This window comes from Necator americanus, chromosome II, assembly GCF_031761385.1.
Source record: "Necator americanus strain Aroian chromosome II, whole genome shotgun sequence".
Taxonomy (NCBI): Eukaryota; Metazoa; Nematoda; class Chromadorea; order Rhabditida; family Ancylostomatidae; genus Necator; species Necator americanus.
Genome location: NC_087372.1, coordinates 40384094 through 40399633, shown reverse-complemented (window position 1 = coordinate 40399633; position 15540 = coordinate 40384094). Strand labels below are relative to the sequence as shown.

General features: G+C 39.3%; 3 protein-coding genes across 4 annotated transcripts; 2 read left to right on the top strand and 1 right to left on the bottom strand.

The window, feature by feature from the left end:
• Nucleotides 1-334: 334 nt before the first annotated feature.
• Nucleotides 335-8146, top strand: RB195_020904 (uncharacterized protein; the record flags this gene model as incomplete). The annotated part of the gene is made up of 10 exons (XM_064189436.1): nt 335-348; nt 2865-2968; nt 5292-5348; nt 5485-5573; nt 5877-6047; nt 6117-6353; nt 6992-7057; nt 7423-7566; nt 7679-7740; nt 7804-8146. 10 exons carry the CDS (start codon nt 335-337, stop codon nt 8144-8146), a joined length of 1287 nt encoding a protein of 428 aa, XP_064045317.1.
• RB195_020905 (uncharacterized protein) lies at nt 2115-2384 on the top strand (the record flags this gene model as incomplete). Its single annotated transcript, XM_064189437.1, has 1 exon — nt 2115-2384. The coding sequence occupies one exon, from the start codon at nt 2115-2117 to the stop codon at nt 2382-2384; it is 270 nt and encodes an 89-aa protein (XP_064045318.1).
• Nucleotides 8147-13460: 5314 nt separating the features above from the next.
• Nucleotides 13461-13904, bottom strand: RB195_020903 (uncharacterized protein; the record flags this gene model as incomplete). Of its 2 annotated transcripts, XM_064189435.1 has the most annotated exons (3): nt 13461-13572; nt 13630-13685; nt 13740-13904. In XM_064189435.1, 3 exons carry the CDS (start codon nt 13902-13904, stop codon nt 13461-13463), a joined length of 333 nt encoding a protein of 110 aa, XP_064045316.1. The 2 variants fall into 2 exon arrangements, with proteins under 2 accessions (XP_064045316.1, XP_013293761.1); XM_013438307.2 differs by having other exon boundaries at nt 13461-13685.
• Between the last annotated feature and the right edge of the window lie 1636 nt (nt 13905-15540).

Genomic DNA, 15540 nt, shown 5'->3' with positions numbered 1-15540 from the left:
AATTAGGTCCAGTTATACATAGCTGGTATTTATTCATTTTGTTTGTTAGATATTTTCAACGTTGCTATACATTCGCTTTTTTTGCGGGTAGGGATCCAGTTCTTATTTTTAAATGTAAAATAATGTTAGTTGATTATACTAGCGTAGTTGAAACCTATGATATTACCGAAGATTTATGTTGTCGTAGATTTCAAGTAGAATTTTTTTTCGATGAACTAGATCCACTTCAGTGGTGGTAATTTCCTAACACCCGTCAAATCTTCACTGAGTAGTTTGACCAGCCCCGAAAAAACAACTTGTCAATCTCTGGTTTTTTTCTAAGCCAATACTGCCCATGCACGCTGTTCCGTAAGTTCGGTTCTTTTCGAAATGTTTTTTTTTTTTCGGAAATGTATTCTCATTGATTTATGCTACGTTTTCCGGTTGTTTTTTAAATCACGATATTGTTCCCATTTTTAACTCCAATTGACCCAAAGGCGAAATAGTTCTACTTATTTATGCATTTCGTAAACGTTCTTTTTCCCGGATAAAATACCCTTTTTTGTTCTTGAAACTGATTATTTCGCGGTGTGTGACACATTCATCGCGAAATATCGCAAAAGTGCACGAAGTAGTGAGGAAGTATGTACGGGGTAGCATGAAGCCTAGTTCATGCTGTTCGGCAATTGCATTTTAGTTCATTGTTGCGCATGTTAAGTAAGAAATCATCTGATATATCATTTGGACGGGTTATTCTTTGTCTTCTGCTTTGGTAAGTTTGTCGCAAAAATTTGGTATTCTTGATGTATAACAACAGAACAAAATAACAGACAGAACATAGGGCTTTGGACTTTTTAACGTTGGTCAAAACATATCTCACGTAAACCTTTCAAAATTGTGCGTTTCAGTTAGTGTGGTGTATGTGTGCAGCTGTAAAATTCCCCATTGTTTGATAATTTGGTTGCGGTAGGTAATGAAAGAGTTGAATTTGTCTGTGAGGAAAGCGTATCTAGATTTTCGCTTTTCTTTCAAAGTTGGATAAACTTGCCAATCTTTGAGCAACCTTTTGCATTCCATTTCGCAGTAGTAACGTCGATGTTAAAACTATGTAGTGTTGCTAACATTCTCACGAGTATTGATGCGCTTACAGTAATTTGAATCAAACTCCTATTGAATATTGTACCATTTATCATTTTCAACCATGCATATAATTTGTGCTATCACATACAGAGGCGATATCTGCAGTGTGAGGTTTCCTATCGTGGATATTGCCTTTGTATTTGCATATTCTCTCATAAGAAACTGTAATTCCGTAACGTTTCGACTGAATTCGAACGGTACTTTTATATGTGTATTTAACGTTCCTTTATTCTAAACTATTGAATGGAGGCTTGCCTAGATGACAGACCGCTTACGCAACTGTTCGTTCGGACATTCAGTGTCCCCTTCATTTCTGGAAGTAAATAATTAAATCAATTGGGCCCCTAAGACCTAAGCATTAGTCTTATAGTTACTTCTAGTTACTAAGAGAGAAAAGTAAGATAGAGCGTCCAGAAATAAGGGCGTCATTGTGTATGCCCCCAACTACATTTCCCCCGAATTTTTTATCGGACTGTTGTTTGTTTCAAGTCTGACCACAATGTGCTATTGAACAACTCCAAAAACCAGGAAAAAATTCCCAGTGAGCAGTGATGCCGATGAAATATCATTTTCGCACTTGTACTTTTTTTACGGTAATAGTGTATAGTACACAAATGGAAATATTAGCTTGAATTTCGATCAAATATACGTAAATACACAAAGGAATTCGTGTATTATTTGAGTACTGGTCTGCCACCATGATATAAAATGAATTGTCAAGATCGGTACTTGATAGTCAAAATCTCTGAAATACAAGCTCATCATTGTTCAACCTTCTTTGGTCCTCTATTTATTGCACGGCGATGATGCCATTCATTATACAGTGTACACGACAGTAAATTCATCCATCCCCAACCATAATCACGTGCAAGGGATCCTGTGAAAAGAGCTGGAGAGGAGCAGCAAATGAGACTCATGCTCAGCCTCTCCCATGCTACGAGCACTGACGCATCATGCGATCACACCCATCTTCTGAGATCCACCAGACACTGCGGATGCCTGCTGGACGATACCGACGGTGCGCGGCCCTTCGGAAAGCGCCGATGCCGACGAATGCGGTGCTGGATCGATTCACTGGGCGTGACTTCCGTCCCGCAGCCGACGCCGCGCACGCAACCGCTGGACCTCGCGACGCTCTCATGACGTCTTCGGATGACGTCATCGGTGTCTTCAGAATCTGCGACTTGATGAAGTCAATGAGAGCGATGGAAGCAACCTTCCAATTCTCTGAACATCCTTTTCTGGACGTTTTCGCAGCTCCTTAAGCAGATATCCTCTAAAGGGTGTCCGGCGGGAAGCCCAACTTTAAATGGGTCTCAGATTCGGTTTGACGATATTCGTCTATCCAGGGGTTACACGGGGATTTTCTATAGACATCTTGATTGATTTGTGGGGTCGAAAATTTCCGAATTCCTCGTAGATGTTCCTAGGAAGGTGCTCTTTTCTCATTATCTTATGCCATTTGTTCTCGAAATGATGTTTATTTAAGTTCTTGTTTTTTCAACTTCTAGATGTATTTAATATCAAGTAAATAATGTAGGCAGCGTAACCATTGTCGTGTTCCGATTGCTTTTCGCATTTGGCTTTTTTTTTCGAGAGTTCTATTTCAGTTGCGTGTTTTATTTCTATTTTTCTACTTTTCTTTTTGCAAGTCTCCAAACCGTACCATCTGTTTGTGAATACTTGCCCTTCCCTGCCTGTTATTGTCTATTATTAATTTTTGTGTACAAAGTTGTTATATCCAGGATTCGGTCGTTCATGGCCGATGAAGAGCACTCGCGATCTGCGTCCTCATATGATGGCGACGACGATTTCGTAGAGGCTGAGGACAACGGAGAGGACTTTGAAGGTGGATTTTGTGTAAACTTTGACTTCTAGATTTTTTTTTTCGCTATTACTGTGTAGTTTGTTACTGTTTTAAAAAGAGAGATTTGTAAGAGAATTCCCTCTGTGAGCGAGCAAACCGGATTTAGAAACTTCAGTCCACTTTTCCATTTATGAATGTCTGGTCAATCAGGCATTTCTTTCAAAATAGTAAGCTACTTCGGTATAAACACAGCTCATGTAACATCAAGATTAACAGTATGGTTGCTTATTCAAATTTCTTAGCGTTTTGAGGAACTAGAATCGAGATGTTGAGTTTTCCAAAATGTAAATTAAATCCCACAATACCTTCTTCTGCTTTTCGAACTAAGTTTTGAAATATCCTGGTTAAAAAAAGTAGACAGTGCTGTTTCAGTTTTGCATCGAATGTAGTGCAGTGAACCAAAATGACTAAGTTCTTCTTTTTGAGGAACGAATGCTTCCAAATTAACTTCTAAAGATAGGTTCTAATGATAGTATATTGTGTTTGTATTGAACAGGTATAGGCATTTTCAGCTTTCCACCTGTCAAAGTTTCATTGGTGTATGTGTTGGGGCTTCGGTAGGAAGGGGGAAGGGGAGCATATCGAACCTACGTGAGCGCGTCACTGTTGGTCGGGCTAACAGAAGTGGTGGCGGCCGTACTGTTGCGTTTCGCCGTTTTTTTCTTCGTTTATACATGCATTTCACCTAATCTTTTGGTAAGAGATGGAATCTTTTGTTTATAACTTGCAGTTTGTAGTTCAATTTTGCTTGTTATGTTTGACAACTAAAACAATTAAGTGAAATGGCGGGCATTTCCGATCGTTTTGTGCCCTTATCTGGTATTTGTTAGTGAGGGAAAATGAAGGGTTTTTTGGAACTGTGAGAAAAAGGAAAACCAGACCGCTGTGTAAGTTAGTGGTAGTTAACAGATGAAACGTACTGCATGTGTCTATAATTTCTTTTGTCATTGTAGTTAGACTGCTATTTCTTCTTTATTGCAGAAAGTCACTGAAAATTTGTTTTTTCTACAGTTTAGTTGTTTTAGCAAAATACGGCACCTAAAGGTGGTTTCGGTGCAGCAGAATAAAAATGTCGTAGTGAAGTTATTTTAGAAAGAGTGAGATATTTTTTCGACATACGTTACATATCTTGAAGTCTAGCTCTTTGAGAAGTTGAACAAAGGGAAACATAAAGAACAAGGAAGAGCTTCTAATGAAAAAAGGTCATAGAAATTTCATTGTGAAAGCTCAAAGCAAAGGTTTGAGGTCACAAAAGTTTTTCATTTGTCCAGAACGACTTCTGGATATAATTTCGAGTTCAAGAATTCATTCATTCATTCATTCTGAATGTTCCGCCAACTTCCAAAGATTCATGATTGTTTACATTTATATCTTTATGGTCGCACTACCATTTTTAGATAGTTAAATTGAATGTAACTTCGTTGATCTGACTGATATTCCAGTTCCATAAATTGACTGTCTGGCTTCAATTAATTGTATGAAATGCGTATTACTTTGTTTGGAATGGCTGCAGTCCAATAGCGCGGGATCACGATATTGACGCTGCAAATTATCATAACTTGTAAATCAGGGAAAGTTGAACCTTGCGTAGTTTTGAAGAAGAACGTATTGGTACGACATATTTCCAATGAGCCAGAACTGTAATTCCAAAGCTCGTTGCCTGAATCTCTGTTTTTAGGTTTTTTAGGAGTTGAGGATTTACTGCAAGTGCGAAAAAATTGGGTTCTATAACTATCGCTAATTGCACTTCGGGGAAATGTGAAATGTGTTGCTTCTCATTATGTTCGAAATATTTTTTAGAATAGTTTTCTTCTATCATTGAACAGTTTCTTTTTGAAGAGCATGATTTGATAATCTTCGCTCGCTCTATTCACTGTTTACGGCAGTTAAACTTCTTCTGTTCCTAGACGGTGTGTGTGCATCACTTTTAAAATGATGATACGCTCATCGCTAAAGCCAGAGTACGCAGCCTTCATGAGTAGAACAGGTGGTGTTCTTATATACCTGTCTATCTAATTTTTGGACATATTTTACGAAGTATTTGCCTTGTAGTTGCTCTTTACTTGTATTAGTCTTGAAAATGTTATGTTCACCTGTCATTTGTGTTTCCTTCTTTTGGAACTGAATAATAACCTTCTCTATTCGTACCCTCTAGTTTTTGGGACTATGAAGTTTCTGTTAGAGTATTTTAAGCTACTGAGTTTCGTTTTGTATTTTGGCTATTCCCTGCGATAGTTATCCTTCCTGCACCAAATTCCTCTATTTATTTGTCTGTCAAGAGCAACTTTATGTTTCAAGCTTTTAGGAACATTAGACGAAGAGGAGATGCTTGGTGGTGTCGACTATGCTAGCGAACTTAGAGGTGAGCAAACAAATTTTAAATACGAAAATAAGTCCCAACTTTAGCTCCTACATCCACACTTTGGATGCTTCACTGTCTTAGTTAATGTGGTAACGGTTAGTGCAATAATGGTTTTTAGAATATTTCTCCGTTCCAGAATTGGAGGATGAAGGATCCATGGATATCGAGGAACTGCGAAGGCGTTATGGGTATTCGTTATCTGGTGAGGACAGTGCAGAAGCTGAGGTATTTTTTTCATTTTCGGCTTAGAAAGGCGCAGTGTTCACCGTTAAGTTTGCGAGGGGAATTTCCATCAAATTGGGCAGAATGATATTATATGAGTGTAGAAACTTACTCAGCTGCAATTGTGTCCTAGCAGTAGTCGTACGATTAATAACATTCTCTTTATTATTTTATTGGTAACTCTCTCTCCTTAAGGCTATCGCATATCAGCGCAATTCTTTTCCTTTCTTCCCAAAAGAAGGAACAGTTTTGGTGCTCAATTGCTGTTGGAAACGGTGTAGGTTTTGAAACTTTGATCCTTTTCAGTGTGATAGTTGTTCTGACGTCGGTGTGGTAGAAGATGTTGGCGAATGTGGAACAGTGGATGTGGAAGCAAGTGAAACTACTGAGTTCTTCCAACTTCCATACGATGAGCTCGATGAGGGCGAAGAATCAGATGACAGAGATTACGCTCCCCCTGATCCGTGGAAGAAGGATGTAGGTTTCCATTTTTGAGTTAATTTCTAGTCTATTCTGATGCTCCGAACCAAATGATTCTTTCCAAAGGTACGTGTCGATCCTGGGCGCTACCAAGCCGCTGTTCCTGAATCTATGAACGATGAAACATCGTTAGCGTCCAGTGATACTGACAACGATTTGCCGACATTGCCGAATCCAGCACCAGGCGGTGCTCTGTGGGCACCCTCTTGTATCTTAACAGAGGCAGATATTGATCGATACCTTGTGGATATAGTGAATTTACGAGCAGCTCATGGTCAGACGTTTTCGGATCGTTATTTGACGGTGAGTATTTGGGTGGCCTTCTGCTTCTTTGGATAGTAGCACCGATTCAGTATGAATTTGCTCCGTGTTCGCTAGTTTTTGTTATGAAGCTAACCATCAATCAATAATTGTTCTCTTTACTTTCATTATCTAGTTCTAGTACATGTTTCAAATCGCATTGTTCGCTGGAGGAATTATTCAGAAAGGTGAAATCTGTGAATTGTCACTTAGGGAGACCGAAAGCTTGACTTAAAGGCAGCATACCACGAATCTGACGTGGTGAGGAAATGCGCAGGAAAAGTTTGAGATGGGGTTGTGGGTTGCGGGATTCGGGGTGGTTCCGCTCATGTCCTCAAAATCGTCGTAAAAAACGGAGTGTGAAACGCTTTCGTTCCTACGTGGTTCGTTAGAACTCTATATAAGCGTTCTGGTCCCCTCAGCAGCCTATTTATTAGTTTCACTTGAATAGGCTGGTGAGAAAACAGAGGCGGCGCATGCGGCGTATGCAGAAGGGTGGCGCGTTGCAACTGAAATCGTCGTAAGGAACGACGTCTTCCATGCCGTTCTTTTTATAGTGGGAAAGCTTACTGTATTCATGAAGAACGTTGTATCTTGATAAGTTGTGTTTTTTTTTCTGTAATCCTAACTACGTGTTTCAGACCAGAGACGACGAAGATGCATTGTGTGCGTTGTATAGGAATCGTTACGACATAGAGAAAGCGAAGGTAGGTTTTCTCCATCGTTTTTTTTTCGCCTGTTGTCCTTTACTGGATAATGATGATAATGGACGTCTTGGCTCGATAGAAGTGCACCAATACAACATTTTAAACACAATATTTTAATTTTATGTTAAACTGTGGATTTCTATGCAATAAAATTGCATGTGTAGCCGGACATAACCATATTTCCATATTTCGTCTAGATTTAACTATAAGTTCATGTCTATGTTTTACATTTGGATATGGCAGGTCTAATACGTGTATTCAAATCAAACGTTGCTTACAAGCACGTGCATAACTGTACTCATCAACGTAATCGATCACATCTGCTTTTACAAAATTTTCGCCTTTGTCTAATAAGGACTTTATAGGCATCGTTTCCCTTTGCACGAGTAAATCAACCATTCCGTACAGTTCGTGAAGGTGCCTTGGAGTGGGATCTCGGCGAGCGTGATCTCTTTGAGAGAGGTATTGCAATGCACGGGAAAAATTTCTCCGTTATACAGAAGAGATTGGTGAGTTTTAGTGGTTTCCTTACGCTTTCACTGAAATGAATGGATGGAAATGGAAATGATATATGGAAATTATGTTTGTATTTCCTAAATTACTGGAATACGTTCCTTCCAGCTGCCATATAGGCGCGTGGGCGAGCTTGTAGAGTACTACTACTTCTGGAAGAAGACCGACAGGCTAGTTTTGCTGTGTACTCGAGATGCTACTGATCTTTTGCGACCCCAGTGTTTTTGTTGCAGATATCAACTGTTTCGAAGACGAGGAACCTATCAAGAAGGCGACATTAACTCTGAACCGCAAGTGATGTCTTCATATCTCCATCCTTACGACGGAGCCCTTCCAGAAGTTGGAGGAGTTCGAACAGAAGGCGATGGTGTTTTGCCTGATATGGGCAACAGTGGTTCAAGCACAGAAAGCCTTGACGAGGGCAATCTCACTGCTACTGCGTCTTCGCAACCAACAGCCGTCTCCGACAACACCGATATGACCCCAATAGAAGCTGGGACGGGCGCTCCTGACTTAAAAGCAGCAGAACACGGCGACATCTGGTGGAGTGATGACGTGCCTGTGGCACAAGTATGATCTGCACCGCAATTCGTTGTTAATGATTGTATGTGTTTTGTGCGCTAAAGTATTTCCACGACACCCCTCCCCAAAGCCACATCCATCCGTTTTCTATTCTCATCCGCAATTTGTCGCGAATTGTCGAATTTGTTGATCTTTCTTGATCTGACACATTGTAATTTTGAATCATATGAATTGAAACGCTGTATAGTATTGTATCCTGGTGACTACTTCACTGACATCGAATGTGAACATGAGGATAAACTGATTCAATAATTCTATCAGTAGACGTTGTCGGACTGAAAACTTAGGTCCTTGGTTTTTTCTGAGGTGGTGGTTGCTGCTGTGGTGAAAGGGTCCGGAGGGTCATGGAAGGTGAGCTAGATGTTGATTTTGTAATTTTTATGGGTCTCCACAACATATTCAGATGGCATTGAAGTAGAAGTCGATCTACTCAGCACTAAACACTGGCCACCAAGATCTGCACCTGCGAGTATGAACAATTTGAGCACCATGATTTGACCGATGACTATTGCAGAGTGTGATACGGACCGCAAGGGACGTACAATTTTCTGAAATACTGTGTATTTTCTGAAATTAATGGAATCATTATTGTGAATAAATGGATCGGTTAGCAGTGGGTAACAATAGTATATGGGAAGCATGACAGAAAACGTGATGAGAATGCAAATATTTGGGAGAGGAATTAGAACTGCGATTGGTCAAGAGAAATCTTGCATATGAACGTGTTAAGATGTTAGCGACCCAAAAAAAAGGGGAAGGATGCAGAAAAATCGTTATGCAAGAGATGAATATTTGGACACGCATGCTATACACTGATGATGATGCTTAAGGAATACGTAGATGATTTTCCTGCGCAATCAAGGACTATAAAGTCCGCCACATACTGTAATTTAGACAGACCGATGGCAACAACTTGAAAACGAAGACTATATACAGAGCGATTACAGCGCAATGTAGAGGAAAGATCAATCGGCTTCTTCCTGATAATAGAGTGATGACTGCTATCTGGTTCCCCAAATCCGCCGCCAGTTCAAATTACATGGCATGTAGCCATGTCGAAACTAGCCGTAAGGTTGATGCTATTCTCTGAGCTGTTGCGATGGAGGTGGGACCCCTTGATAGCTCCTGTCAGGCTGCAGGGATGAGTAACGGTCTCGTCGCAGCACTTCTCGCGTAGTTGTACTAATGTTCAGCTGCTTTTGCCTCAGCTGTACCGAACGATTGTTGACAACGCACCAGAACCACATGATTTCTTGTGTTTAACTTCTTAGCTGCGTCATAGCCACAACTTATAGCATTAATTTTAAGTTCGTTGTTATGTTTAGAAAATAATAGTTCTGAACTGAGTTTGTTGCCTTGCACGTACAAGGGATGAAGTGTAGTTGGGGGCTTGCACCTGCACCTAGTCTACAAAGTCGTCCATAGAGCCCAAAGACCGTCCACAACTATTAAATATCTTTGTCATTTGGCCGTTTGAGAAGCAGTAGAGAAGGTGATTGTTCATCAATCAACAGGCCATCACTGGAAGTGAATAGGAGAGTTTATTTTTTGTAACTTCTGTTATTATCGTCGCTAAGCGCAAAGCTCATACAATACCTACTAGATACAAGCTCGGTATTGTCTGAAAGGCCTTTTGAGTGGATGTCTTGTCACCAACCAATCGTGTGACCTGATTGTTCTGTTCCCGCCTTAGATATGCGAATACTGCCATGGCGACCTTACTTGCCTCAGCAAAGATCCAGAACGAGGATTTGTTAGGATCAATGTGTTCACTTAATAACGTAGCGTGGTATGGTAATTGATACATCGTTAAATTCCTGTAAAGCTGCGTACCATTTGCTTCTTCTGGTATCTTCTGGTACAATATCTTCCCACTGTACACCAGTGTCATAGATTTCTCGCATTAAGAATTAAGTTTTAAGGATTTAAGTTTAATTAATAATGGTGTTATCATTCCAAGAGGATCACTTATTGAATTGAGTTGACTCACGACACCTCGTTTCCTAAGTTTGTCTTTAGAGAAAAATTTTGTTTAAGTTGAGAATTCATCCTTTTCAATCTCGTAATTAAGTTTTCCAGGGATTTTAATTTATTTTCTGATAGTTTATACTTTCTAGATATAGCAGAATTTACTTCTAAATTATTCGACACGAATTCTCACAAATTAAAGTCGCTCTCCGCAAAGATGCCTTTGGCTTCTTTGTAGTTCGAGAAGAATTCAATTTTCGTTTTCAGAATTTACTTGAAACATGATGTTATCTACGTACAAATTCCTGGCTATTTGTTTTGATAGCGGAGTAGTTTTCATATAGAGAAACGTCAGTATTTATATTACGTCATGTTTAAAATTCCCGGAAATGCGGTTATCACTAATGTTGATCTTTGAATCTGTAGTAGGTAGTGTTTTCTTTAAAAAATGGTTGTGCTACTTCTTTCGTCCATAGACAGCTGCACAAATCCTTATGTAGATTTCGAAGCCGTATTCGTGTGAATCTTACTTCTATGTCATAAAAAAACTTGTTTTGGAAAGTCGACATGAAATCAGAATGTCGTGAATTTTGTTTACAAACGATTAACCAGTTTCACACTTTACTTCGTATTTTCAATCTCTGATGAAATCTACCAGAACGTAAGCCCGCAAAACACAAAGTTTTTCCTCGGAGCAGTTAGACAGGTAATACTTCTGCTTAGGTTGCACTCTGATTTTTGACTTACCGATGTACTTCTCATTGCTAATTCTACTTCACACTTTTAATGTCTATAATGCTAGCAGTAGTAAAGACGTGACTTAATTTGTTTGATCGAGTGCATCTTTAACACGAGCACTGCGGATTAAAAGGACTGTGTATCAATCAGAACGTGCACTTCATATTTAAGACGCTTCCTCTCAAGCATATTCGGCGCTGACCACACCTCTACAATGAAATGCGATTCTCTTACGATCTTCCAGTGGAGTGTAGCGCAGTCGGTAAGAAGTTCGGGTGTTAAGACGATGACTGAAATATAGATTGCTTAGTGTTAACCAAATCTTTCGTCCTTCCGGGGTTGAGAAATTGCTGGAAGACTCGTCCGAGAGGGTAAAAACCACTGATGTGATGTAACGACTGGTCCTCGCAAACAGGGTCGAGCGTGTCTTTGGGGAAAAACCCCTCCTGATATCGACCTCCTCCATAGAAGACTCTCCAGAAAACGAGCTCTTTCTCGTTATTTCTAGTATAGCCGCTCACATAGCAATGAAAAGCAATGAAAAATTAGTTGTAATAGTCAGAATTAAATAAACAAACTCAATATATAAATCAAGTAATAGAGCAAATATTAGTAAATAGTGCAATAATGAATATTAATATAAATTGACACAAGTAAAATAAAGATGTAATATTATATAGATGCCACCGATAGCTCATTGTAAGGATTAGAAGTGAGTACATATGGTGACATGTAAGTTGAGAGGATGAGGAAGCTCTCAACGTGTACTCGATGACACAATTATTCTTTTGACACTAATTACAAACGCTCGGGGGTTCCATACCAGCCGAAATTTTCTCAGTTTTGCAAAGTAGAAAAGACAAATAATACCGAAGCAGTTCACATTCTAAAACCATTTTCTCACTATTCTACTTCCTACACACAATTTTCTTCATTGATAGCGATTGTAGACGATGAATAGTTCGATCCACCCGGAATCTTGATCTTTGCAAAATCGAAAAAAGTACTAGGACAAACATTTCACGGTAGTTTTTCTGAAATTGTATTTAGAGCACTGTTCACCGCATACAGGTGCTATTTAGAGTCCATTGGATTGGAAATTACTGGAGCACTTGGAGGATTTTAATGGCATGAAATAAATATGAATAACGGACTACAGAGGAGACGGAGGAAAACAAAGGCGGCCTCGTTCTGTAAAGGAAGATTTGGGCTATAAAAGAGTTAAAATACCGTTTTTAGGTACTCTTTGGTTTTTTTGAAAGGTAATTGAGAAAAAGGTGAGAAATTTAGCATTTCTCTCAACTTTTTCTCAACCAGCTTTTGGAAGAACGAAAACTATCTGAAAGAAAGTAGAATTAAGTTATGATAGTAAAAATCTTCCTCTACAACATACTTCGAATCAAATTCGTATAATAGACTACGTATATGTATATAGAAGAACTTTCTCTCTTCAAAGCGCAGCCAGAAATTGCATGAAATTCACTTTTAGCGTCGGTATTCAGCAACTCATGGGCCTACTTTGTACTAATATTTCCCTGATTGGGCCTGTAGATGTCTTTTTTTTCGCTCAATAACAACATCGATATTGCTTTTTCGAGTGATAATAATAAATTCATCACTGCCGGATGAAAAATGTGCTCTTTTAACTCTCGTACACCAGATGCGAAAATTCCATTTCTGTCGCTGATTGATCCCTGACAATCGCAATAAAAACGCAAAAAAAAAATACAATCACTCCACGTTGCGCCATCGAGTGCCAAAAACTAGTGGTCTCTATCAGCTTCAGCCGACTATGGGTACCGGATACTCACTCTTTGATTCCTTCTCTCATATTCAATAATTGATATTTTCTTGGTGAAGACTTTTAAAAACAAATCACCTAAAACAAGGCCGCAAGGCTTTCTTCAGAGCGCATTGTATAATTTAAACTCTTTTTCTTGCCTTCGTACTCATGATCCCTTGCATTTATCCTAATGATATTCTCCCAAACTAGTCTCGGACTAAAAGTATGACAGCAACATATACCACCAAAATATTTAAAGATATTCTTCAAGCTATCTATTTTTCTAACATTTTACATCCTTTTGTATGAGTTTATTCGAAATCTACAATCCTTTCACCTTTTTCTCTTTGCTCTCTTCAGTTTTTTTCTCCTCTGCTGACAAGACTTACGAATTCCCTCCTTATCCGACTCCCCTCTTACGACCCCCGTTGAGGAATTCTCAACGCACCCATGACCGTGCACGCAATTGAATGGTTGGGCCAACAGGCATTCAAAAATCTCAAAAATCCCGAAAAGCAGTGATTGCTTTGGAACACACTGCCGCATTTTGAGCGTGTTGATATGCTACAGACTTTATCTCTTATTTTCTTATAGAGGGAACATAAATTAGGTAGAATCAAGTTTGAGTCCTCTTTTAACCTCTAACCTCATCTTCAGCAGGAAGACTGCGAAATTTTTCAACAATGTCTACATTTCTAGAAAAGGATGAGACGAATCGTTGTAAACAACAACAATTCAATTCCGAGGCAGTAATTCACAGAAAGTGCTCACAAAGTTGAAATTTTTATTGCCCACTGAGGACAAACGAAGGGGACATCACTACAATTCACGATCAATATCGGTAGTACCGCGAGCTCTGTATTTCTCGTAGGCGGATTGCGTGCAATATTCGATAGAGTGGCCTCTATGTCCATCAGGAGGCAGAGAGTCTCTAAATTTAATGTATCTCTGTACTTCAGAAACGATGAAATAATTAAGATAGGGACACTCGTGTTCGCTGAATTCGGGAATTAATCCAAGAAGCTCGTTAGCAGAAGTGAGACACTGTAAAATGGTTTGCAAATAGCATGAAAAGTTGCTAGTTAAATGTAAACTCACATTTCTTGCATACGTACCAGGATGGCAATCAAAAAGATCAGCCCGAAAGAATTTTTGTGGGACCAAAACGGTCAAACACCATTCTTCACATTTAGTAAATTGGCGTGAATAGGTCACATAGAACAAGGCAACAAAGATGACTGCAGCCGTTATGAAAGATCTCATAATGTTTGACGAAGAAGTGAAATCTCTCAGGTGAAAGTGTATATATTGGGCGTTTAGCGATAATGTCCTAATGCTTCGCTATAAAAAAATCGTCACATTATAAAGGATAAGGCAATTAGTGACACAGGAGAGAATTTTCAATGCGTTCAATTCAACAATAGCGGGAGATGTGTTGCAAGTAACCAACAACGCGTAGAGAAGACTTTTCACATCATTACTGGTCAGTCGACAGAAACGCGAATCCACATGTATCTGTACAGATTCATATGTCTTGATGATGGCCGCAAGTACGAGTCCGATTGCTGCATTCTCGTGGTGGTCATGCTTCTACCAAAAAGACTAAGACGCTTGAGTATAGACGCTCCAGGCACATACGAACTACTTAACTTGCACAGTTTTATGGCGGAACTTACCAAGGTATTGGAAGAAGGTGCTATCATGCAGCAGAATACCAATGAACAACAAAAACACGTCATATGTACACTTAGAAAAACTGTACTTGTAAAGATAAATTTGTATTTTTCCAAACGACGTTTTCTTCATTTTTTTCCTTAGAAATTTCAACGTAGATGAATTGATGGTGAAATTGAGTAATGACTTCATAGTTTTCTTCCTAAATACGTCAGTACTACATTTGAAGAGAAGAGTATTCTCTTTTCACTTTACACTTATATTTCTTCGATACCGTAGCAATTTTGAAGTATAATTCGAAGCATGAGTTCTTCTCTTTCTCCTCGACAATTAGCGCAGAAAAATCTTCTGACATATGATGACGTGAACCTCATCATCGTACTGGCAAAGACAAGGTTCCAGGTCAAATCATTTGAACTGTTTTCTATTATTTGAGCAGCCGCTTGCATGTGTGTTTTCAGCCCGTGAAAAAGGGGCCTGAACAACATGAAACGATTAACAGCGTGTGAATAATGGTCTGATAACGTATTCTCCATACATACGTTGTTGATTAGTTGCAACAGATCTCGCGTTTTTGCTAAAATAAATGCATCAAACAATTGTCTCCTGTCTCCGCCGCATAATGTACTGATTCTGTAGGCGAATCATCGTGGCATTATCGTTAATCGCCCATTGCATACAATTTATTCTGAACGAAATTGCATCCTCACCAAACGTTATGAAATCTATCGTAGTGGCTGCGGTAATACTTTTTTCTCTATTTACGATGGAACGCCACTAAGTGCGGAGAAATACGTTTGACCGCAATGCTTACAACTACAGCGTTTCATTCTGTTTTTTTCTATTATTGTCCAAAAATAATGTACCGTACTGTTAGGTTATGCTTAACTAGCAACTCTCTATGCTATTTACAAATCAACTTTCAGGGTTGTAAATTTGTTGGGAAACCTAAAGAAAAAGTATTCGGCGATAAGCAATCCGCTTGGCGTGTGCCAACGCGTTCACTTATTTCCATCTGATTCAAAACTGGAAGGGCGTAGCGCAGTCGGTAAGAGATTTTGCTGTGACCGCTCGATCGATTGAAATCTCGAATCCTCTACTGTCAACCAAACCCTTCGTACATTCGGGTTCGATAAATTATTATCATACTTGTCTGGGAAGGTAAAACCAAAGACCTGGCACATCGGTTACCCCCACGAGACATCGTAGAGGATAGGCGCCCCTT